This window comes from Lutjanus erythropterus, chromosome 22 (assembly GCF_056507025.1).
Source record: "Lutjanus erythropterus isolate fLutEry1 chromosome 22, fLutEry1.hap2, whole genome shotgun sequence".
Classification (NCBI taxonomy): domain Eukaryota; kingdom Metazoa; phylum Chordata; class Actinopteri; order Lutjaniformes; family Lutjanidae; genus Lutjanus; species Lutjanus erythropterus.
The window spans coordinates 4,023,868-4,049,797 of NC_139338.1; the positions used below are offsets into that span (position 1 = coordinate 4,023,868).

Consider the following 25,930-nt stretch of genomic DNA (forward strand, 5'->3'; position numbering starts at 1 on the left):
AGTTCATACTTTTAGAGCTATATATATATATATATATATACACAATGAAACCATTTCACAATCTTGAGTGTATGTATGACTTGTTTTGGGGGTAATATTACTCCATAGAAATGTGTTGCCAAATACATACACACACATCAATATACAGAACTTTTGATACCTTACTAAGTATTAAAATCATCTTAACATAATAATTATTAGAATATTCTACTGATCTGGAGGAGGGGATATTAGCTGTTACTGCGTTGCTGGAGGTGAGTGTACAGCTGTATATAGGAGCGCTTGATGGGCTAAGCACCAAAACTCAACACACATGCAGTGCTTTACTTTAACCCCAAAGTGACCGCTGATGCTTTTGGATTTTAACCTGCTTTGATTTTGATTCTTTGTGTTGATTTGAGACCGAAGGCTCCCTTATTGCTCTATTTTCACATCTTTTGCACCTGCAACATAACAGATTGTCCTTCATTGGATATATATATAAATATATAAATATATAAAAAGTATATATATGAACATAAAGCAGATTTTTACTTCAACAAGGTGCCACTTCATGCTGCTGATTTTTCTCTTTTTTTGGACAGAACAAAGTATTTTGCAGAGGTTGCGATTATTTATGTTGAACAGACAGTCTGAATCTCCCTCTCTCTCTCTCTCTCTCTCACACACACACACACGGTATGTGAATGTTTTGGATTTCCAGTCTGCTTTTCTTCAGTTGTGTCTCTTTTTTGTTTCTCTTTGGTTTACATTATGTAGAAGATATACAGTTAAGAGGCCGAGGACATGACACAGATTAGACATTTTGCATTTGAATCTGTCCTAAGTGATGAAGAATCGGAGAATAGCACATGTACGAAGCAATAAGTAGGACTTTGGAGCTCCAGGATATTAAAAGAAATTTAAAAAGAGATGTATAAACTGTAAAAAAACATAAAACTTAAAACAAGATAGCGTAATTTATGTACACACTGAAAAGAAGAGCGAATATTATAACTATAAGAGGTTATTATTAATATTATTAGGGTCAATATGCAAAAAGTTCATACCCCATCTGTTTTATATCATGTGAAATAAATGTTGATGTTCTTAAAACATGCTTGTTGGTGAGGTTTTTTGTCGACTTCATCTCACATTAACTTTTGCTTTTCAGGTACAAATGTCTGAGCTTTCTTTTTGTCCATTTATGCTCGGACTAAACTTGTTGTTACCAACTTTTTTGGCTTGCAAACCCCTTACAACTTGATACCCCACATCACAGGTTGTTGAGGGAATAAAGATGGATTCTTCTTCTCAGATTGTTTCATTTGCAGGGTTGAAGAGGTTTAAGTATACTGTATTTTACAAAAGAAAAATAGAAAAGTCAGAAAATAGAATTTTATCTGCGTGTGCCAGGTTTTTTGACCCTTTAAATGTGTAATATGTAAAAATAATGGCTTAAAACTACCGGAAAATAACAAATTGTCAACAGAATGTGAAGAAATAATAGTTTTGATGTTTATATCAAGGACGTATATGTATGGTGTTGCAGAGATATCTACTGATGTTAGCATGCTGCCCTCAGCCCATCCTGTCCTGTAATACCACTTTCTACCTCAGGAGGCAGTAGTCCAATAGTTGGCTCTAGCTCAGGCCTCTTCCAGTGCTCAAAAAAAGGTTACAAATGTGCCTCTTTGATGCCCCTATGGTAGATAGAACATAAATAGCCTTTAGAGTCTCCCAATGTCTAAGACAATGTGATTAAGCGCCCGCCAAGTAAAGAAAACGTGGTAAAGTGCCCTTGCAGCAGGCAAAATGTGGTAAAGTGCCCTTTAGAGTGCCCTTCCAGTAGAGAACATGTGGTGCAGCGCCCCCTGGAGAGCTCTTTCAATAGACAAAATATGATAAAGTGTCAAATGCATTACATCTTTCAGTGTACTGGTGCTCCACCACATGCAGCTGGTGCCCTTTGCATTTTTCCTGCCCCAGACTCTCAGACAGCCTGAGTCTGCCACTGGTCAGGGAGACTGATGCTAACTTTGGTTGATGCCGGACAGTATGAGTTTTTGAAAGTGTGGTAATCGAGCACGGTTATACTGTAATCTGAAACGGTAATACTAACTGTGGGGAATTTTTTCATGGTTTATCGTGAAATCTGTAAATTTTTCATCCCTAGCATAAGAAGTGAGAAGCAAGAAGTTAGTTTGCTATTACACAAGCTCTCTTAGCTTTTTGAGTTTATTAAATAAATAAAATAAACTCACAAAATGTCAAGAAATACTTTTACCAAACTAGCTTAATTGCCTTGGTATTAACTCATTGTAAACTCAACAGAAACAAAACTACTAGCTACACGGCTAACTGAGCTAACTAGGTAATGACAGCTACAGTTAGCAGCAGTAAATGGTTGCTCTGGTGGTACACTGCCCTATATTTGTTTTTTTGAGTATGAATTTGACAGGTGGTCCAAATCTCCATCTCCATATTGCTCGTTTAACCATTTCTGGACCACTCAGAATTATTTTGGGACCTCTTGGTGGGCCTTGAACCCCATGTTGAGAACTAATAGACAACCTGCACTTACTGAAGGTTAAATCCAAATAGAGGCTACAAGATGGATCATGGTTTATATAAATACTAAAAAGAAAATAATGGGATATTTCATATCTGTCATCCCTCCTGTTTTTCCAGGATTCGTCCATGTTTACCGTTCTCTCCCACCGTCCTCACATTTAAATATGTTCCTGTAAATTCCCTGGATTTTTAACCTTTCTAAAAAGCTGACCTACTTAATATTTTGCTACATTCCACTTGGTTAAAGAAGCAAAGTGTTGGTGGAAATGTGTGCTAAGAAGTCATAACTATGGGATTTAAAGAAATCTAAATTATGAGGTATAAAGTTCTGAAATAAATAATAATAAAGTTATGAGTTAGTCAGAATATGAGATTTAAAAAGTCAGAATTATGAGTTCTAAAGTCTTAATTATTAATTTAAAACTCAGATGTATGAATTAAAGCATCTTAATTATGAGTAAAAAGTCACAACTATGATTTAAAAAGCTGAAATAATTAGTTAAAAAGTCATAATTGATGAAAAGTCAAAACTATGCATTACAAGGTAAAAGTGGTCTAAATGTAAACGTGTGAAATGGTTGAAAATGAGTGAGCATGACTGAAACGAAGTTCCCACATAACTTCCCATTGACAGACGAAACAATGAATCTCTCAGCTCGAGATGAAAGCTCCAGAAAAAGCTAGTACGTGGGCCTTGAATTGAGATTTTTTTTTTTGTCAACTGTTTGCAAAATCAAGAATGACTTTTGAAGTTTAATTTTTAGACCATCCTGTACAAAAAGTCCTTAAAGTGCTGTGGATGAAATTATGTCAATAAATCCATCTCCATGACATCTGATCAACCTCCCATCTGCTGATGAAGACCAAGTGATATGGTTGAAAGCTCCAGAAAACCCTAATTAAGTGGATCTCGAAATTGATCTGTAAAAGAAAATATAACCCAGCAAAAAAAAAAAAAGCTATTTATTTCTGCTGACTTGCATTTTTACTAATATGAATTATTCTACTATCTAACGATGAATCAGTTAATTGTCAGAGGGCTTTAGTGTGTGGACTTGTTTGTATCCAAGTACACCTTAAATATGATCATTGCATAGGGGACTTTTCTCCATCTCAACACAGCCTACAAAGGCAGGCCCCTCGTTTCAGTGCAACAAGTCGGCCACTGAGATCAGCAGCCTGTGGGTCCGGAGCGTCCACAGGGTGGCTGGACGGAGCTGGACGGCCGCGGTCCGGTCCTGAGGTCTGCAGCCGGCCGTACGAGCGGGACCGGCTGCAGGAATATGCACCTTGCTGAGATAAGAACGTGCCTTTTCAGCACTTTTTGAGTTGGATCGTTTTTCTGTTTGTCGGAACACGTGGAGCTGAGAAGCCACATGCGAAGATCGTGTATATTGACGAAGATGACTCGGTCTGCTCACGGGCGTCTCAGATAAGCTTGAACTACATGAGTTAATCAATTTCAAGAGAGGACCAGGATTACTTTTAAATGTAACTTTATTATCTTAATGTTTAGATGCTAATTTGCAGTATTTGAGCCTATATTTGTTTAGGCCTACACATGGGTTATCTAACCTACAGATAGCCAAAACAATATCCAAACAACACTGATTTCAAGTTGTTGGCGAGCATTATATGAAAAAGTGAAAGTAAAATGAATGACTTTGTTGTTGACACCACAGTTTACAGATAATTCAGAGTTACTGGGCCAAACATAAGAGAGAAAAGGAAGATTTCTTTATCGCACATTTTTAGAATAAAGTCGCATTGTTTTCAACATGGTACTTCAACGTTATTCTCAACATCTTGACTTTATTTTCAATATTTCGACTTTATTCTCGATTTTTTAACTTTATTTTCAGCATTTCGACTTTATTCTTGACTTTTCAACTTTATTCTCAACCTTTCTCCTCAGATCACTGTTTTCTTATGCATGGCAGTTTGATTTTATTATCTAAATTTTATAAGAAAATCAAGAATTAAGTCAGAATATCAAAAATTACAATTTTCAAAATGGTATTTCAACTTTATTCTCAACATTGCAGCTTTTTTTCAACATTTCAAATTTATATTAGACTTTTCTACTTAATTTTTGACATTTCGACTTTATTCTCAATACGTCAACTTTATTCTCAGTTTTTTGACTTTCTTCTCAACATTTCTCCTCAGATTTCTTTTTTCTTATGTCTAGTGCAAATATCGAGAGTTCATCTTTATTCTCTATATTTCAAATTTATTATCGACATTATTGTGTACAAGTGGGTTTACGTGCTGAGTGAGATATCTTTGCAATAGACGAGCCTTTTATGCGGAGTCCTACGTCATGCAAACCCCCTGCTGTGTTTTACGCTTGCAGCGGAGAGTGTGAGTGGAGGAAGAAGGGCAGCCTGGGGCAACTTTTCTACTGGAACATCTCCAAAATAGGTCTTCGTGCTAGTTGAAAATGGCTCAAATGACGAGCGAAGGGGCCGAACAAGATTCTCAACCGACGTCGGAGCAAAACGGCACCGGCGAAACGGCAGAAACCGGCAAGGAGGGACAGGCCGTGCCGGACCCCAAACAGGAACCGGGCGACAACAACGAGAACAGAGGAGGAATGGACGTGAACGGTGGTCGCGGTGCGGCGGAGGAGCACGGGGACGACCCGGCTCCTGCTCCAGACTGCGAGAAAGAAACAGCGGTACCGAGCGAAAAAGCAGACGACGGTGAAGGAGAAGCCGGCGGTAAACTCTCTGAACCGGGGAAAAGTCCCGTACAGGGGAGTTTGGCGAGTAGCACTGATTCCGCACAAGAGGGCTCCCGGGTGCTGAAACAAGAACAAAGAGAGGGGGAGAACGTGTCCTCCTCACCGCCTGCCGACCGCACAAAGACCGCCGAGAAAGCCGAGCACGGCACCAAGAGACGGGCCAGCGTGGAGCTGACCTCGTCGGATGGAGAGCCGCTCAGTCGGATGGATTCAGAGGACAGGTCTGTTGAAGAGCAGCGCTAAACAGTGTGAAGAGCCAGGCCTCACGCTGCTCTCAGAACAGCCGAGGTGCTGTGAGGTCCCGACACGATGCCAAGTTCACTCTGTACAAGTGTGAGCTTAGAACCGTTCCTTAACAGGTTCAGTTGTTTCGGCCCCCCCAGAGAACCGCTGTGGGTTCGGGAAACGTTCCGCGAACGTTAGTTAAAGGGTTCTGGGACGTTCTCTGCGGGGTTCAACGGGAGGTCCCCCCTGCGGTTATTAATTCAGAATCTGAACGTTCATTTTTGGGTAATATTTGGGATAGGCCACGCTGGAGAAAGAAAAACAAATCACTAACATTTTATAACTTTAAAGTTAATTGTTGTGTGATGTTTATCACATTATAACTAGATATTTGCACGGTTTTACGATATGCAAACTTATCACAGACAAAAATCTTTTCTTGTTCTAATGATATACTTTTTGTTATTGACATAAGTATTTGGATATATATATATTTTAAACTTGTTAAAACAAAACATCTTTAAAGTCATAATGTGTTAACATACTGTTATAACAAGACAGCTTTTCTTTTTCTTAACAGTATGCTATTTGTTTTGTTAAAGCGTAAATATCGCTGTGTAACATGGTTACTTATCGTGTTCTAACTGATATCGATACTAGGGAGTAAAAAAATCTATCTTATGGCTGATATTGTTTCTATAGAACATATACATAAACACATTTTTTGCAATGAGATTTTATTATATTTCAGTTTATTTATTTATTTATTTAAAACAAATAACTATAAATAAAAACACAAATAGAGCAAAATATAGTGTTAAACCTGAATTAAGAAAAAGGATCAAATATGCAAGAAATGCTCCCAACAAAGCTATAAATTAATAGCAAACCTTTAATATTGGTGCATATTAGACTGTTGGCTAAAAATATGACAAAATAAATAATATATTATTCTAACAAGAAGTGTTTCTTGTTGCAAGATGATAAGTTTGTATGTCATAATAATGTGAAAATATCTTGTTATAACAAACTTCTCACGTTTTAATGTTATAGTGATAATTTTTTCTTTTTCTGGCATGACAGTACATGTGGCCTTAATGCACAAATTGTTAGCAGAACAAACTGTTGTCAGACTTTCTATCAGCAGTAATGTGGCTTGTGTTTTTTAGCTCATATTTTACAGCAGCACAAAGCAGCGTACATATAGCAGTTGTCCATTCACTCTTTGTCCTCTGTCTCAACCATGATGTGTAATTGAGCAGCTAATGTTCATCATTATATCCTAAAATCAACTATATTTCTTTATTAATTATTATGTAATTTTGTATCATTATTTGTTAGTTACCATAATCTTCTATAAAGGAAGTAATAATACATTTAACTAGGGCTACAACTAATGATTATTTTCCTTATCAATGAATCATTGAATTTGGTATTATACTTCCCATTTCTGCAGTTATGCGAGGCTTCATTGGAGTGTGTGCTGACATCCACGTACCCAGCCATTTTTTTGTTTGGAGCGATTCCTCCAAGCAGACTTCAGAAAGTAGTATTAACTCAACTGATGTCCACACCTGTCTGTCTACACATCTGTTCAGGACTATAATTGCGACCTTAGTCCGTAAAATGTGTCAAAAACAAATCCATACAGAGAATTGAGGCCTTAGAACATGACTTCACCATCCTGTAAAAAGTTTTACAGGGCACTGCCAGGAAGTACTAGGTTCCCGTTTGAGGGCTAATAAATTTCACAGTATCAGATCGATGCATGGGTTTGCATACTTGCCAGTACAATCCAGAAGTAGCTGAGACATTTTCCAAATTGAAATCGCAGCCCGTCCTACTTAAGAATGCTTCTTTTGTCTAACCAGCAGTTCAAAACCCAAAGACTCTTCATTATTCTGATAAATAAGCAGCAAATCCTCAGGCTAAAGAAGCCGTGAGCAGCAGATATTTTACATTTTGCTGAAATGATTAATCAGGTCTCAAAATAGTTGGCCATTGAATTTTCTTTTCAATCGACCAATTGTTGCAGCACTGCATTAAACTTGGCAGTTAGCCTTATCTCACACATTTGGTGACCACCAGCAAGTTTTTGACTCCCAGAGGTAAACGTTACAGTTACTCACCAATTCCAAAGTTGAGCCTTTCTGGCATCAGTGCTTACAAATCTCCAGAATTGCTGGGATTGTGCTCTGAAGATATGCAGTATATCAGCTAGACACACAACAACTGACCCATTCTTGATAGGCTCGCTAAAGTGGAAGAACACACCAAACTAGAAATGCAGTAAAGATTTCACACAGTAAGAAATACCACACCCAAACTGAGAACTGAGACAAATCATGTCCTACCAAAAGGAACCGTTAAAATGTATTTTTACCATAGAGCCAAGAATTTGATCTTTTCCGGTATAATTGAAGAGTGAAAATCAAACCTTCCTCAAAATACCTGTTTGTCCTAATTCTCAAGAATGAGTAGTTTTTTTTCCCCATCAGCAGTCCAATGCATAATGTTTCTGTCTCTCTGTGGTTCTTCATGGAGTGAAGGAACAAGTGAAGTTTAGTCTCCCAGCAGACCAACCACCTTTGACTGAACACATCTGATGGCAAATCTCGGGTAGCTCACATCAAAGAACCCATCAGCCTCGTCATTCACCCTCATTCTCAACTTTTTCTCGATTCATTAGAAAGTGAACTTCCCCCAGAGGCTTCAGTGACAGATTGAAACTGTGAATCATTCCGTGTAGTTGTGCACCACTGCAAGTTAAAACCTGAGCCTTCGCCAGAACTCATCTCACCTCGCTCCGTACATAAACATCAGTCATGCCAGCAAGGTGGGAAATGACTAAACTGACACTTCAGTGAAAGCGTGCACACCTACAGTGCTGCTCACTGGGTACAGTATGAGTAACAGTGAGTGTTTATACCTGCTTTGGATCAATGGAAGCTCCATTGCTCATGCTCCCGTTCTCACTTTGATTATAGGAAATTCAGCTAGCTATGGTCCCCAATTTGAACATCGAACAACAAGGGAAACAACATGAGTCACTGTGCTCTCATTTGAAGCATCAGTTGCACAATTTCTGCAAATGTTAAAGAAACAATAACATGCTCGAGGAAAATGTTCCAATCAGGTCTATCTCCCTGACTTTTTGCAAATACAATAGTTACTGAAGCATGACATGGGGAGCTTGAATCAGACAGGTTTTAATATCAGATGTTGAGTCACTGTGCCTGAAAACAAGGCTGCCACCCACCAGAAGCTGTAACCAGTGAAAACTACAGAGAGAGACGTGACCTTGTGACTAACAGTGTGGTCACACAAAAATGCAAATCACACAGTTATCTTTGCTCACCTGACATATTTTCTTAACGTTGTTGAATTTGAAAGTGTAATGTGTTGGTCTTGTGTGTTCTGGTAGTAAGTAATGGGTCAGTGACTACAGTATCAGGTTTTTTGGTGTGTTTTTTTCCCTCCTGGCACAGATGCTTATACCTGAAGTTTGCAAATCAGCTGATAAAGAGTACTGATCCAATACCAGTGTGTTAAAAAATATATGTAATTATTTTGTAACGACTGAGTACTACTAACCCGTATAGATGTGATATGATTTCAATCATTGTTGAGCTGGCCCGGGTTAAAAAGATTTGGAATACAGGACACTGTTGCTAAGTAGTAGGATCCTCTTTCAGGCGTAATAAAGTCTGTAATTGGATCAGTGCATAGACTTGCCTGCTCGCTGACACCTGATCCTGCATTTAGGCTGTATTATGAGGCATTTCAGATTCTGGTATGGGAACAACCCTAGTTTGTTTGCCAGTGTAGAAAGTAGCTGCTGTCAAATGCTAAATTACAAGTCTTACTGTGCCAAAGGCATGACCTGCCTTACTCTGCCTCTGATTGGACAGTACTTGTTGCTTTCATTTGTTGGGTTTCAACGTTTAAGGTTTTCTTCTTTTTTTTCTTTTTTTTTCCCTCACCTAGGTAGGCAAATGGGTCTGAAATCTACTTGCCCAAAGTCCAAAGTTTTTACTTGCCCTGTACAAATTGCTCCATTTATTAGCAGGTTTCATGTGTGATCCAGGGCTGCAACATCTACAAAATGTCAGAAAATATCAGAAAACGGTCTTTGTTCAGTTTAAGATAATAAATGCAGAAAAAAAGGAAACCTGCATATTTGAGAGGTTAAAAACAGCGCTTTTGCATTGAAAATAACTTATACCACAAATCTTCTCTAATTAATCAGAGTAGTTTAGCCTCATAGTTTAATTCCTTTTTACCACTTACCCAGTTGGGCAAGAGACTTGCTAGATTTACTTGCCCCCAGCAAGACTTACTGTTGAGCCCTAGTTAATTAGGTTTAGGCACAAGGATTGTTTGGGTAAGGTTAGGGTAAGAATTGTAGAGTGATGCTCTCACCATAGTAAGATTTGTAAATCTGCGGTGTCGAATGCCATCTAAGAGTGAAAAATATTGATCCATCAATTATTATTTTCCTAAGGCTGGAGATGCACTTGGTTTACACAGGTGCATCAGATGGATGCAGGACACACAAGGCAGCCAAAGCCAAGCCTAGCTCTGACCCTGTAGAAAGTAAGAGCAAAATGAAAAATGCTGATCAGTTTCTTACAGTTCATGATGACATTTTCAAATTGCTTGTTTTGTCCAAGTAATAGTCTAATGCAGTGTTCCCCAACCCTGGTCCTCAGGGCCCACTGTCCTGCATGTTTTAGATGTTTCCCTGCTCCAACACACCTGATTCAAATGATCAGGTTGTTGTCAGGCTTCTGCAGAGGCTTGATGATGAGCTGATCATGTGCAAAACATGTAGGGCAGTGTGCCTTGAGGACCAGGGTTGGGGAACACTGGTCTAATGTGCTGTTTACACAATGTTTTCCACATAAAATGGTAAATAATGTTGCATTTTGGCTGTTCATTCACACGACAGCAGTGCAGACCTGAAAACATAAACTTTTTAAACCGGGGTCCAGAGTGTTATCTTTTGAAAATCCCATACTTACTGTCACCATGTAAACTGGCAGTGTGTGGTTGCTGAGAATGGTGGTGTCACATGCAGGCATTATACGCTCGCAGTCAAATAACCATGTGTGAGTAGGAGGACAACAAAAACAATAAGGGACTATGGAGCTGTATTTGTGCTGCTGACTCTACTGAGTTTATTAACGCTTGTAGAATGAAGTACTTGTGCAGAGGCACATGGTGATATTCTGTGGTGTGTTATTACAAAGCTACACCACCAGCTACTGGCTTGGCATGCATACTACAGCATTTCTGTGGTTTTTCGGATCCATGTGCATGGGGTCATCTTTTTCTGTTTTTAGCAAGATCGTTGTCATATTAATGTGTCCTAAGAGCTCAACATTGAGTGTACTAAGCAAATATTGGAAATGTTGTCACTTTTCCTCTTGGCTCTTTATTTTGATGAAGCATCACTGCAGAATTTGGAGGTGCTTGGGAGGTTGATTTAGCTTTGGACCCGGCCAGGCTAGCTGCTTCCTCCCTCTTCCAGTCTTTATCCTAAGCTAAGCTAACTGGCTGCTGGATTTTAGCTTCACATTCATTCATTCATATTTTCCCAGAATGTCAAATTATTCCTTTGTTTTCCATCAAAGTTTTAGTGTATTAACACACTCAAGTTCCCAGTCCACGTGGATTGGTTTCAGCCGACATTAATCTACAGTGCGTGTTTAACCAGTATATTCAAATTCATATCTCACATTGCTCTCCCCCTCAGACTCAGAGAGAACTTGTCTCCAGTGAAGCGTGTCTCAACTCTTTCGTAATCATTCAGCCAAGGAGGAATGGACTCCTCAGCTCCTGATGTGAAGGGTTTTAAACCTCAGTGCTCTGAACATGCAGTGTTATTCAGAAGCACCAGAGAGTATCACCTAAGAACAGTGTTTAATTATTAAGTTCCTTCATGAACTGCTGTCTACCAGTAGGCTAACTGTTTCTGTTGTAGTGGATTTGTTATGATGAAGAGAGATTATTACAGCTGGAGTAAATATGCAGGTGTACTTTGTGGCTAAAGAACTTGGGACAGGACTTACTTGTTGTTGAGTGTTTAGTGATAATACTCCCAAATGGTCGCATACATGGACACCACACTTGGAGGACGTGTTCCACACATGTATAGTACATCGGTGGCTGAAGGATTGGTCTGCGTGGACACAGCAAATTGGCGGATGTCTGCACAGAGCCTACGCGTGTATCGTATGATGATGAATGGCTGCAGTTACTGATCATTATTATTATTTGGGCTTTTGCCTTTATTTTTGGATAAGGACGGCTGAAGATATGACAGGAAAGGGGGTAGAGAGAGAGGGAATGACATGCAGCAAATGGGTCACCGGTATGAACTGAACCAGAGACCGCTGCAGAGGACCAACAGCCTCAGTACATGGGGTGAATGCTCTACCAACTGAGCTATGAGAGCACTCGTTACTGATTATTTTTATTGTTAATTAATCTATCGGTTATTTTCTGGAATAATCGATTAGCTGTTCAGTCTAAAATGTGAGAAAATTCTGAAAAATTTATCTGTGTTTCTCAAATCCAATGATTACGTCTTTAGTAAGGATAGGAATTGATAAGATTTTGATACCAGTGCCATCACTGGTCCAATTTTGTTATTGATTCCTGTGGATTTTCTGCATGGATAAAAGTCGGCCTGTACAAGTTTTCAGTGTCAACAACACAAATTTTATTATGAGTCTCTCAATACTGAACATTTTAAGTTCTGGTCTGTGACAGTTTTACTAATAACATTTCAACTGTATAGTGAGTGATGTGATGTGTTCAGTACAGCAGGTTAAACCAACTTGTTTGTAATTCAATAGCATAGGACTACATATGAAAGGGGCCTTACCAAAATGTTCAGATGCTTCTGATAGGGTTGGGTATCATGGATTTTAACTGTTCCAAATTATTATTATTACTGTTATTGTGTGTACAGTTACATAGGGTTGAAACTGAGCTTCAGTGGTGTAAAATTCTGTGTCAGAACTGTTGATGGACTGTTTGGGGAGTTTTCAACATCTGTGAAGTTTGTTTAATGTTCATGGCTTCCTTCAAACACTGTGCAGCGCTGTAGGATTCAAGCTTGTGAGGTTTACATGTGCTGCAGATATGCATAATGCTCATGATGCATTGCTGAGAGTTTAAGTTACAAATGTTAGGTTTTGTTGGTGTTTTTAATGTACAGTTGTTACTTTCTGTTAGTGTTAGTGATGTGTTTGTTCAGAAAATGTTGGTTTATGTTGGTAACTGTCATTTTTGTGCTGGTTTAGAGGCGTTTTAGTTGACACCATGAGTGAGAGGTCTTGTACGTTTTACTACAGCTGGACTTTCTTTGTAGAGAAGGGATTTATTATTCTGACAACATAGTCAATATTGTTAGAAGTGAAGCTGAAACTCAGCATATTAATTTATGTGTGGAAATCAATAAATGAAATTAAAAGTTTTTCCTAATGATTCCATTGGAATTGTTGATGCCCTAGTCTTCAAATATCTTGTTTTGTCCACAACCCAAAGATATTCAGTTAATTGCCACAAAGGAGTAAAGAATCTAGAAAATATTTACATTTAAAAAGCTGAAATCAGAGAATTTTGACTTTTTTTTTTCTTAAAGTTTTACTCAAAACAGATGAATGAATTATCAAAATAGTTGGTGATTAATTTAATAGCTGACAACTAGCTGTAACGCAGACCCTCACACACTCGTGGAAAGTAGGAATGCCTGGATATAGTCCAAAGCCAACATGTACATTGACAGCTGTTGGCACCACGGACACAGAGTGGTTGGTAGACTGCTTGATGTGTTCCACGCGTGCACACGGTATCCTGTAGCTTGTTGTAGTGTAGTGGCCTCACGGACAAGTCTGCGAGGTCACAACACATTAGAGGAACAGCACATGATGGATTTTTTGTCACGCGGACCCTAGTATATTCAGTGATAATTTTGATGTAAGACTGTCTTTGACGAGAGCAACTGTTTGCAGGTATTTAATGGTGAGCATAAATCAACATTTTTCTCCCACAAATAGTCATAAGCATATTTGAAACATAGTGAAGAATGTTTTTAGCCACTAAAGCCGGTGGATTCTAAAATGTCTTGTCCACTTGGGCTGTTTGATCAGACCGCCACGGAGCACTTGAGGCTTTAATTGGAGCCTTTGAACAGTGTTTAGTTAACTCATGGAGGAGAGAAGCTCAGCAGTCTCCATGAAAATAGAAAATAATCCACCGCCTGCTTTAATGCCCACTTGGCTGCCTCTCAACTTTTGGTAATCCTGCTGTTGTGGCAGCTGGAAGACTTCACTGTAACTTTTGTTCTCACACAGAGCAGAGTGGCAGCTGGAAGCTGCTGTGTGTGTGTCTGTGTGATGTACAGTAGTGTGCGTGTGAGTGATGTACAGTGAATGTGTGTGTGTGTGTGTGTGTTTCAGAGGTGTTAGTCTTCTTGTAGGACGTGTAAGCGCAGCCCCCACAGAGAGCCAGTATGGACATTGATCAGAGCAGATGGTCAGCTGCCTCAGCCCACACACACACACACACACACACACACACACACACACTCACAGCACTGTACAAGCTGTGAAATCAGCTCACATCACATACAGAAGGTTTTTGGATCATGTGTATGTTAAAGGCCATTTTCAGACTAAAGGTAAAGAGACTGCAGTTTTTAGACAGATGTTTCCCCTCTTAACAGCCAGAGGTTTCAGTTCACTTTGGGACACTTTGAAAGTCAGCCTGAAAGCTGCTTAAAAAAGGACAGTTCAGTAGAAAAGTTCAAATTAATGCTGAATGTTCGCATTGAGTGAGTGACTGTTTCTGATTCATAAGAAATCATTAGTAATCTTGTAGGAGGTGTAGATATTTATAACTGTTAAATTGAACAAAATGTTAATGGAGTTTGGCAGGAAGTGAGACAGGCACTGAACTCTTTGTCCAGAGTGTGTTATTTCAAAGCAGTGGACTTTACATTAACCGACAATTGAAAGTTATAATCAGCTGGTCAGTTTACAGTGTAGAACTCGTCTTTGCTTGCACTTGTCAGTTTACAAGGTTGCCTGCAGCCTGCCTGTCTCTGCGGGAGGTTGGGGGTAAACAACACGCTTTAATTTCATGGTAAAGGTGGTTGGTTTTAATTTGTTGGTAAATTCAGAGAAGTTTCAAATATGTTGTTTTTTAATTAACACCAACTGCTTGAAACTGGTTCTTGCTAATTATCACATACTTAACCATGAAATTTGGGGCTGCTTTCTATGAAATTTCAAATATATTACTTGATAATTACCACTTATTTACCATGAAATTATGGGACCTGGAGACTGACATGTGACCATGTATGTTTTAACAGTTGTATATACTACGGCTGGATGTGATATGTTTGCTATCACTGTGTGGTCTGGTGGTAGCAGGGTCCTGTTTCTCAGCTAGTAAATAATATTGGATTGGATAGACTCATGTACTCACCGATGTCTGATCCAGTATTTTACGCTGTCCAATCTGATAGTGGTATCAGAACAAGCCTAACCAAGTCACAACTACTACACGTTGTCTGAGGATGACAGCAGTATTGATATATTTAAAACATTTTTCAATGTTATTGTTTTTAATACAAAAGATAATATTAAGAAACAAACAAAATGAGAGTCCTTACATTAGTCTGTTGAGTGAGAGCTGTCTTCATTTTACAGTGTAAAAGTCAGCTTGTCAGTGCTCTTGTGTGGATATGTTACGTAATGTAGAGTCAGTGTTTCTATTCTTTGACAGTTCTGTACTGGAGGTTTTTTTTAGTTATCTGCTAACCTATATGCAGATACTGATGTGTAACATTGGGCCATGTACTGTACATGGCCAAACATTCCTAACACAGGTTAAGTTCTGCGTACAGTTTGTATGATATCTTACCATGGGTTTTTTGTCTCTGGTGACATATTGTTCTCCTCAGACATGTCTGCAGTCAAATTCCAGGTTATGTTTGTTGTGTCAGATAATCCTGCTGATTTGACCAATCACAGGCTTTCTGATCATATTTACCTCCTGTCTCACCCAACCAACCCACAGATTCTAACTGTTCATGTGTGTATGGACAGCAGCTTGCACAGATCTTTTGATACAACTTTTTCCTTTACAACACAGTTTCCGATAGAGTTGCAACAATTGATCAATTATTTATCGACTGTCGAATTAATCGCCAACTATTCTGATAACTGATTTTTAAAATGAAAAATGTCCACATTCTCTGATTTCATCTTCTCAAATGTGAATCGGATCAGTGCATAGGCTCATGTTGCATTGTGGGCTGTACTGGAGGCATTTCTGATACCGGTATTAGAACAACCCTGTTATTTTCCTGCACTTGTCCTCTGATTGATGCCCAGTGACACTGACTGAACCAACAAATATTTTGGATGTTTTGGTTGTCTTATAATCTGTAAATCCTGTATGTATAAAAGTATTATTCCTACTTTTATGTACATCCTCTCTATAAAGTAGAATATAGAAAGCATTTGAATATATTGGGTAATATGGGACACGTCCTCAAACCCTGCAGCTCCAGAGCTCCATGCAGCTCTTTTGCTCCTCTCCAGTGGTCAGTGTTGTCAGACGCAAAATACAACAATAACATACTGCAACTTATCACAATTATCACATTTTAACAAAACCTATCGTATATACAGAAACAACCTGTGAAGGATGCAGGATACTACACCGAATTCAAAAGTATGCGATGTGCACCACATTACAGGGAGGCTTCATCATCTAAAAAAAGACAACAGTTTATCACTTTACACAGAATCAGTCTCAGCTCACACAACCACTCCTTCTGTTCTAACCTGTCAAAATAAAAGCCCCAGACTGTGTCACTGCTCTACCACCTGCTTGATCAGCACGGTGCTGTTGTGATGTGGTTGTTCAAAGTTTTGTTGCGGGTTAATTAAAATGTCAAAATTATTGTACGCTTAGCCTTTTCTTGGCTAACATAATATTTATTTCTGATAGGCCTAAATTGATTCTATTGACTCGGCTAATACACACATTTTAGTTGCCTGAATATTAACTTTTTTTGCATTTGGCAAACATCTGATATTTATGCCAAAACCAAAAAAAGAAAAGTCTTTGATCGAGTCACCTAAACTATCATTAAAATGAAATGAACCTAAACGGCAGCGCTGTCATGTCAGCTATGTGAAGTTATTTTAAGGGCAAGGAAGAAAAAAGAAAACAGTGAGCTGAGTGCAATTTATACATTTATTTAAATTTCATTTGACAGTAGATTTGATTTTCATTTGACTAACATTTGTCCGTGTGCTCCACATATTAGTTTAGACCTATTTTTCAACTGACAAGGTTAATTAATCAAAACAAATGATCAATAATGCTGATCTTTCTAATGTCTCTTCTTTGTCCTGTCTGTCTGTTCTTCAGTATCAGCAGCACCCTGATGGACATGGAGAGCACGGCGTCCAGTGGCCGCTCCACCCCGGCCATGCTCAACGGTCACGGTGGGGGTGCGGTGGCGGGGAGCGGCTCGGTGCCGGCGGGGGGCAAGTCCCTGAGCTACACGTGCTGCTGGGACCACTGCCAGCTGCTGTTCCCCAGCAGCCCCGACCTGGCCGAACACATCAGAGCCACGCACGTGGACGGACAGAGAGGAGGGGTCAGTGTCTCGCATTCAGGTTACTGTATGTGTGTGTTCATGTAGTTTGATCTGAGCAGGGGGAGGTCGTCCTGTAAAGTCCCGGCATCAAATAACTACAACACAGCTCCTGAACATGCAGGTGTGGATCTTGGTAGAAAATATCAGTTGGAGAGATGTTGTCAGAGTGTGATAGGAATAAATGGACAGATGTTTCACTGACATCTGATAGTCTCTTTGACTCCAGCTGGAACAAACAGCTGGATCTGAACAAAGCTGCAACGATTAATCGATTATTAAATATACTGTCAACTATTTTGATAACAGTTGAGTAATTTTTTAATGAAAAAAGTCAAAATTTTCTGATTTCAGCTGCTTAAATATGAACATTTCTGGTTTGTTTTTACTCCTCTCTGAAAGTAAACTGAATATATCTGAGTTGTGAGTAAAATAAGACATTTGAGGACGTCATCCTGGGCTTTGGAAAATGCTGATTGACATTTTTTTTTACCATTTTCTAACATTTTAAAACTAACAACTATTGATCAATTAATAAAGAAAATAATCAGCCGATGAATCAACTGTGAAAATAATCGTTAGTTGCAGCTCTAGATCTTCATAAATGAAGTCGAGCTGCAGTCAGTTAAATCAGTCATGTTATTAAGGAGGAGCTTTGACAGAACTGAATCTGCTTAGAAGAGAGCTCAGATCCCTGTGGAACTTTTGCTTTCTTTGTGTCCTCTGTCCTCCTGGGACCTGGTAATTATTTGTCCTCTACCATCCTGGATAATTCATGCACAGTTCATTGAAGTTTTATTGAAATTGCAACATGATTTTCTGCAATTTTCAAATCACAGGACCAATATTTGTTAAAGGCTAAAAGTGTGTCCAAATACTGTTTTAAATTGAATATCGTTGTTCTGCAGCAATGTCCAGCCTAAAAATCATTTTCTGCAGACTTAAAACAAATATCACAATTGCAATATCAGTCAAAATACTTTCCATTAGATATTTCTTCAGAATTGTTCAGCTCTACCTGCAACATGTTCCAAAAATGTTTGGACAGGAACGTGTTTACAACTGATACATCAGTGCATTTGGGAACTGACTGCCACTAACTATTAAAGTTTCAAAAGTTTCTTTTGAAGTTAGCGCTGGTAACAATCTGGATGGTCCTTCTCCTCTTTAACCTGGAGGACACAACGTCCATGATTTGTGAAAATCTGAAATGTGGACTCATCAGACCACAGAACACTTTTCCACTTTCATGATTTGTAAATCATTTAATTATGTTTTTATTTACATTTTACACTTCGTCCCAACTGTTTTTGAATTGGGGTTGTGTTATCCTGTTGTTGTCTGCACATTACAGTCTAACATACATGTTTATCTTAACTAGTAACATGTTGTTTTAGATCAGGGATGTCAAACTCATGAGTTAGTGTACTTTACTTTACAGAACAGAAGATGAACAGCCTAAATGCACATTAAACAATATGTCCATTTGTTCCACATTCAGTCTGTGTGCTGTCATTACACATGAAGAAACAGAAAGAAACAGAAAAAACACTGTATTACAGACTGGTGGCTCCTGCATGAACAGAAAGCTGCAATGGACCCCCAGTGGACAAATCAGGACTAGCAGTGCATGTTATTGACAAACTGGATTTAATGATGATGATGAGGAGGATGATTATTTTGTGTCCAAGTCTACCATCACTTTCACAGTTTACCAGCATTTTGCTGGCAGTTGATCCTAATTTTCCCACCCTGAATGTCACTGATTAAACACTGCTGGAGCACAGTGGAGCGATCCTGACACCTTTCTTTGTTCTAGTGAGGAAATTAAATAAATACAATTATTGCAGTTGGCATGATTTTTTTAAGCGACTGAAGAGCCAGTCATCACTGCAGTGCACAGCCTCGATCAGAGAGACTGAGAGTTGTTCTTTGCAGTAGTTTTGCTGAGGGTGAAATCACTTAAACATTTGATCATCTTGTGTTACAGAACTGCATATTCAAACTCAGTGTGGACAGAGAGAGTGCAATGTGACACGATAGTCTGACATGAGGATACAACACTGTCTGATGTTTGTTAGATGAATGAATGAATGAAATTTTATTTCTCCCAGTCACTCATTTTGTCAACCTTGTGTGCTTTTATGTGTTTCAGGTGTTTGTGTGTCTGTGGAAGGGCTGCAAGGTGTACAACACACCGTCCACCAGTCAGAGCTGGCTGCAGAGACACATGTTGACCCACAGTGGGGACAAACCCTTCAAGGTAACCACACACACACACACACACTGCTCACTACTGTCAATCTGTGTCACTCTGTGAATCACCTCAGCTCACTGACTCTGTCGATGTGTGTGTCCCTGCAGTGTGTGGTTGGAGGCTGCAACGCCACGTTTGCCTCTCAGGGGGGTCTCGCCCGTCACGTCCCCACTCACTTCAGCTCCCAGGGTTCCTCCAAAATGTCCAGTCAGGGCAAAGTGAAGGAGGAGTCTCCGTCCAAGGCTGGCCTCAACAAGAGGAGGAAACTCAAGAACAAACACAGACGCTCGCTGCGTATGTTCCACACACAAACACATGCACCTTTCTATCCAAATTCAGATACAACCCCACACTGAAGTTTCAAAATCCTTCCAGCTCGACCTCATGACTTCTTCGATGCTCAGACGATGGACGCCATCCGCCATCGAGCCATCTGCCTGAACCTGGCAACACACATCGAGAGCCTGGGCAACGGACACAGCGTGGTGTTCCACAGCACGGTGGGCTCTCACACACACACAAACACACACACACACACACAAAGACAAACACACTCTTGTCAATGCAAGAATTTGACGTTCTGTGCAGCAGAACTTCACATTTGTTTCTTGTGTGTTCAGGTAATAGCCAGGAGGAAAGAGGACTCTGGGAAAGTGAAGGTCTTGTTGCACTGGACACCTGAAGACATGTAAGTCCTGCTCCTGTCTTTAATGCAGTCTGGACTGAGTTGGATTAGAGCTGATTCTCATCAGTAATGTCATCCACAATTGTTCTAGAAGGTATAAAGTCTGTAATTCTCCATCAGACAGCAGCGACATCACATGCTACGTTTCATTCTGCTGATGTCCTGTGTTATTTAAGCACAGCTGCCACAGTTCAAGTTCTTCTGATGATAATTGGCTATCTGTGTTTTTATACACATTTATTTTGACTGATATTGCAATCGCAATATTCTAAGGGATGCTAATTTTTACATCATTATTCTCATTTTCATTTGAACATCTCATTATGGTGTGCTTTTTGTAAGCATCTGTAACTCAACAAAGATGTTTTCTTAAGTCTGTAAAAATATGACATGTAGCCAGGACATTTCTGCAGCACCATATTTGATTTAAAATGGTAGTTTGACACACAGTTTTGATGAATTGTTCAGCCCTACATTTGATCTGCAGAGTCTAAATTCTGTCCTGTTATCTCAGGGTATTTTCACACCTCACCTGCTGGTTTCAGTTAGAAGAAACTCTGTGGGCTCCCTGGTAGATCACTTGGTCGACACTGATCCAGGTTTTTCTTTGTGCGACCAAGTAAAGACTAAAGGCCCAAAAAAATCTAACTGTGAAAGCTGTTAATTGAATTCTGGTGCACACCACACAACTGGACTGAGACACTGGTACAGTTTGTTTGTGGTGTGACAGCAGACAGTGGTGCTGTCCACCTTACTTTTTGATTCCATTGGACACGTCATACCTGCACCACCATTAAGATCCGTCCTGGAGCCGAGGGTTTTGCAACCTGATTAAGTTGACAGATTGAGTTGATTTAGTCATTTTTCCTTATTTCTGTCCTCCCACCATGGGAACATAGGCTACATAGTAGTAGTTTCTTTTGTCTGTTGTTTGTTTGTTTTGTTTGAATGTGTGCCTAGATTCTCTATGCTGTTTTTTTTATTGATTTAAAAAATAATCTAAATTTAAAATAATACTTTGCCTTTATTGAACTAGATAAGTCATTAAGAACATTCTTATTTACAATGGTGACCTGGCAAAAGGCAAGAGCCTCAAAAGGGGACAGGGACCAAAAGGGTATTAAAAGTTAAGACAGCAACACACACAACAAGCATTATATAAAAGACAAACAGTATTAAACACAGCCACAGACAGGTTGCTAACAGACAGTACAGTAACATACACATGCAGCAAGACACACAATGCAAGATAACAACAGAAAACAACAGGCACAGCAAGAAAACAGCAAAAAAAAAAACTGAGCAGGAAACAGCAAAAAGGAAACAGGCAAGTAACAAAACAAAGCAAAGCAACAACAGCAAAAACAAAACAGGCAAAGCAACGAATAGCAACAAATAAACAACCCGGCAAACAAGACAGACAGGCAGAGCACTGAACAATAGCAGCAACAGAACAAGAAGCATGGATTAGACAAACAGCAGGCGGATACGAGTTTTATAAATGATACTGTGTCAAGAAAGAGTTTGATGTATCAGTGAGATTGTCTACAGTAGAGACCTTGAAAACTGACTTGGGAATGAAATTTTGTAGTGTTTTTTGCAGGTCGTTGTAGTCCTCATGACAACAAGTCCAGTTTTTGTTTTGGCGACTATGAACACAAAACTGTCTGACTTCCTGCCTCATCACTCTGCTCTGTGCAGATTGACGTGATTGACGTGACTTCTCTAAGGTAGAGAGACGCTCTGGGACTGTGTACAACGACCACGATTAACTGTGGTAGCACAACACGGCTGTGCCCAGTGGAATCAGGCTGCCAACACTGTCATTAAGTTCAGAGCTGATCCCTTAAAATGCAACGATGATTGATGATTTTTTTCTCATATTCCAAATTAACTACAGGAGTGAACACAGCCTCAGTGTATTTTAAACTGTTCTCACTGTAGTGCTATAATTGTGCACATGTAATTGCAGCTGAATTCTGTGATTATTGTAATCAAGTGTACTTTATTTAGAGTCAGCCGATTAAAGGGTCAGTGAAAACAGTTGACACTGAACAGAAAACTAGTGTGACATGAGACTGTGATACTTTGATCCAGATGTGAGCTCAGATCCACTGAGTGTAAATGTGTTGTTCACTGTCAGACTGCCAGATGTGTGGGTGAACGAGAGCGACAGAGTGCAGCAGAAGACCAAGGTGGTCCATCTGTCCAAGCTGCCCACAGACACAACTGTACTGCTGGACCCCAACATCTACAGGTGAGTGAGGCCACAGGGTCTCCCCGAGAAACACCGCAGCTAAGAAACCTCACCTGAGATCATCTAAAGTGTGGAGGTGTTTCAGACAGATGCTGTCTCTCAATTCAGATATGTCCATTACCACACTGTCATATAGGACACTTTGTACACTATGTACTTCCACAGTGTGTCAGTTTCAACAGGGTTGTTCTGTCTCGGTCTCTGTGCCTTTATGTGAAATGCTGATTGTTGCTTCTTCTTCTTGGTGGAGTACAGTGGTACTTACTGATAAAAATACATGCATGATTTATATCTGTATAATTCAGTGATCACTGTGGCCAGATGTGGGAGTAATTAAGTACAAATATTTTGTTACTGTAGATTTTTCAGGTATCTGTACTTTATTTGACTATATATTTTTGTGACAACTTCTTACTTTTACTGCTTACATGTCAACACAAATATCTGAACTTTTGACGACTTAGATTTTACAATCAGGCTTGTTTGTCTTTGGTTTTGATGCAAGACCAAAACAACGTAAAAGGAAGTAACAAGATGAAAATGACATCAGTAGAAAACGAGTAAAAGGTGTAGTAAGACAAAAACAAAGTATCAATACATAACATGATGAAAATGACATGAGACATAAGATGAAAACGATGCAACACAACAAAAACAGCATGAAACATGGAACAAGACAAAATCAAAATCAAAGATTTAACAGGACGTAAGACAAAAATGACAGACAAGAGACGAAACAGTCAGAGAGGAAGACTTGATCATGGAGGAAAGCTGAGGCTCAGTTCACTTTGCACAGAGAGAGTCAAGAACTTTTACCAGAGTATTTTTAACACAAGTAGCTGTACTTCTACTGGAGTACAAAATGTGTGGACCAACTCTGATTGCGGCTACTGTAGTCAGTGTAGCTGCTTCCTCGGCTGCCATGGCCGCCATGTTTGGTAACCTCGCCTCTTCCACTACGTGACAAGATGGCATTCGTTTAGGGCGAGAAGCGTCCAGTGTTCCACACTGAACTTTTTGGCCATTTTGAGTTCAGCATCCAGGTGCTCACAGTGCACCTTGTTTTGCTGTAAATGTCGATGTGAACACACTTACGCACTTAAAACAGGAAGTGTAAGTACAGAAGTCTTTAAATTGAGACACATCAAGAGACCCGACAGTGCGGCGCTGTGTGAGCTCTGCTAATTGCAAATGTCTTATCACAGCAGTACAGCTGCTCTACACAAGAAGCTGAAGTGAAAGTGTAGAAGCACTTTGTCAAGACAGCACCACCCTGTTTACTAGTCAGCACCCAGGCAAGAATTATTGGAAAAAATTCACTGAATTAAAAGTAATTTTAGCCCCACTGCTGCTGTGGTAACACAACGTTACACAAACCATCATGGGACATTCTTATTCAGCCATAGTGTGTTTTCTTTTTACTATAACAGCCATGTTAAACTGTTAGACTGCTGCAGCATCCGTGCTCCACACTGATGAAAAATATATTTTCAGTGATTATTTTAACATGTTACTGCAGTGAGGAAATAAATCCAGGTCACGACTATTCTCAGTTTTATGTCAAGTATGTAAAAATACTGTCCATTCTCCAGTTTGTTATATTAATGAACTGTCATCTTTAGATTAATTGATAAATAAAAGAAAATGATGGTTAGGTACTTTTGGATCTTGGTTTAAAAAAAACAAAACACCATACTAAAATATGTGAGTGTTTTTCCTCCCTCAGGATGTTCTTCTGAGCTCCTCCAGAGGAACTCCACTGTCTCTTCCTGCTAATCAAACCTCAAAGAGGACGGTCGTCTCCACCTCTACGCCCATCTCCTCCTCCTCTCCTCCTCCCTCTCCCAGAGGATGCTGGGAGTTTAGTGACTTGTTTGTCCCGGCTGTGTGAGGCCTCCAGTGTTTTCTCCTTTAGGTGCTGAGTTTACTGAGGACATGTAGGGGGACATGTTGCTTGTTTTAGGTAACACAACTAGACTGAAGACTAACTGACACAAGTGTAACTGTAGACAGTTAGACACACATGTAGAGAGAAGCTGTCTTTGTAAATACTTGAGATTTGTAATATATTTTTATACTTTGAATTTTTTTTACTGTACTGTAGATAGACGTCTTTTTTTCTGCCAAACATTTTTAAATAGATGTTTTAAAAACTGATAATATTGGTCATCGTGTGCATATAGCTGGATTTGTTCTGGTTTAATGTCATTAAACTTTTCCAACAACCACTCAGTCTGAAGTCTTCACCTGCTGCAGTCACTGGAGGGTTTATCACAGCAACAGTCTTCTTCTATAGAGATATACTGTGGACAAGAGTAGACCTGGGTTAAAAAAATCATTTTGAATCAATTTTTCCTTTGCATGGTCCAATAGTGAGTCATAAAATCCCAAAATCCATCTTTAAATCTGTGTCTTTGCTGCTGTGGATGTGTGGTCTCTGAATAAATCATCTAAAAATGAAGAATTCACAAAATAAGATTCAGTTTTTAGAAATCTGAATCAATACCCAGCACAAACTAAGAGTAACCAAAAATAACCCCCATGTCTTATTGTGAGATACACAGTCAGACAGTGGGGTTCAGTGTCCATATCAGGAGCAGTGAGCAGCTGCTGTGCAGCACCTGGTGACAAACTCCTGCTCTGAACTACAGGTACTGACAGGAGCACTGACCTATATACAGTGGTGGAAAGAGTAATGAAAGGCAAGTACTGTTACATTACTAAAATATTACTCAATTACAAGTTAAAGTACCAGTGTTAGAAAAACACTTCAGTAAAAGTACAAAGTATTTTTACTTTTACCCTTAGTTACTTTTTACCTATTGATGTTCAGGGGTCACAGGCACTTCTCTGAACTAGGAGAAGTGATGAGTGTGCATGTTCAGTTTTTCTTAACCACTAGTTTAAAACGATAAATCGTTCACATCCTGAATCCAAACGTGTGCTGCTGCAGTGTTAGCTTTTAATCCACGTGTCCTGGTTTTCATCACCTTGTTTGTGATTAGATCACCTTATTGGCTATAAAAATGCAGGTGAAATGTTTGGATATTAATTCAACTTGTATTCAGGACTCAACCATGATTTTGAACGTAACTGTAGATTACATAGTGCAATGAATAGTTCAGTACAAGTAAATGTACAGACTTGAAAATCTACTCATAAAAGTACAAATACCCAAAACCAAAAAAAAAAAACACTAATTACAATATTTGTGTGTGTGCAGGTTGTAATGTGGGCCTGGTTTCATACAGGACAGCAGAGGGAGATATGCAGCTGAAGACACACTGTAACAGTAGTTTCTCTGGAGGTTAAAGAAATGTGTAGAATTTAAAGAAACATTACAACTTTGATTAGATGGTAATGTATGACAGATTGCCTATAGAATACCAAATCTTAAAGTCTTCCACATCTTTCTGCATCATAAAAAAGTTTTTGAGAATCAATCAATTTTTTTTTTGTCCAAGCATGTGTTCAAATACATTTGACATTTGATGGTTTTCCATTGCTCTCAGTGT

The 25,930-nt window shown here is 39.2% G+C and overlaps 1 protein-coding gene across 1 annotated transcript; it reads left to right on the forward strand.

Annotated features, from left to right (window-relative positions):
• Nucleotides 1–4,909: 4,909 nt before the first annotated feature.
• Nucleotides 4,910–24,643, forward strand: aebp2 (AE binding protein 2). Its single transcript, XM_084711092.1, has 8 exons — nucleotides 4,910–5,520; nucleotides 16,988–17,219; nucleotides 19,372–19,479; nucleotides 19,581–19,767; nucleotides 19,849–19,973; nucleotides 20,094–20,161; nucleotides 22,302–22,415; nucleotides 24,142–24,643. Exons 1-8 carry the CDS (start codon nucleotides 4,997–4,999, stop codon nucleotides 24,152–24,154), a joined length of 1,371 nt encoding a protein of 456 aa, XP_084567218.1. The 5' UTR covers nucleotides 4,910–4,996; the 3' UTR covers nucleotides 24,155–24,643.
• Nucleotides 24,644–25,930: the final 1,287 nt, after the last annotated feature.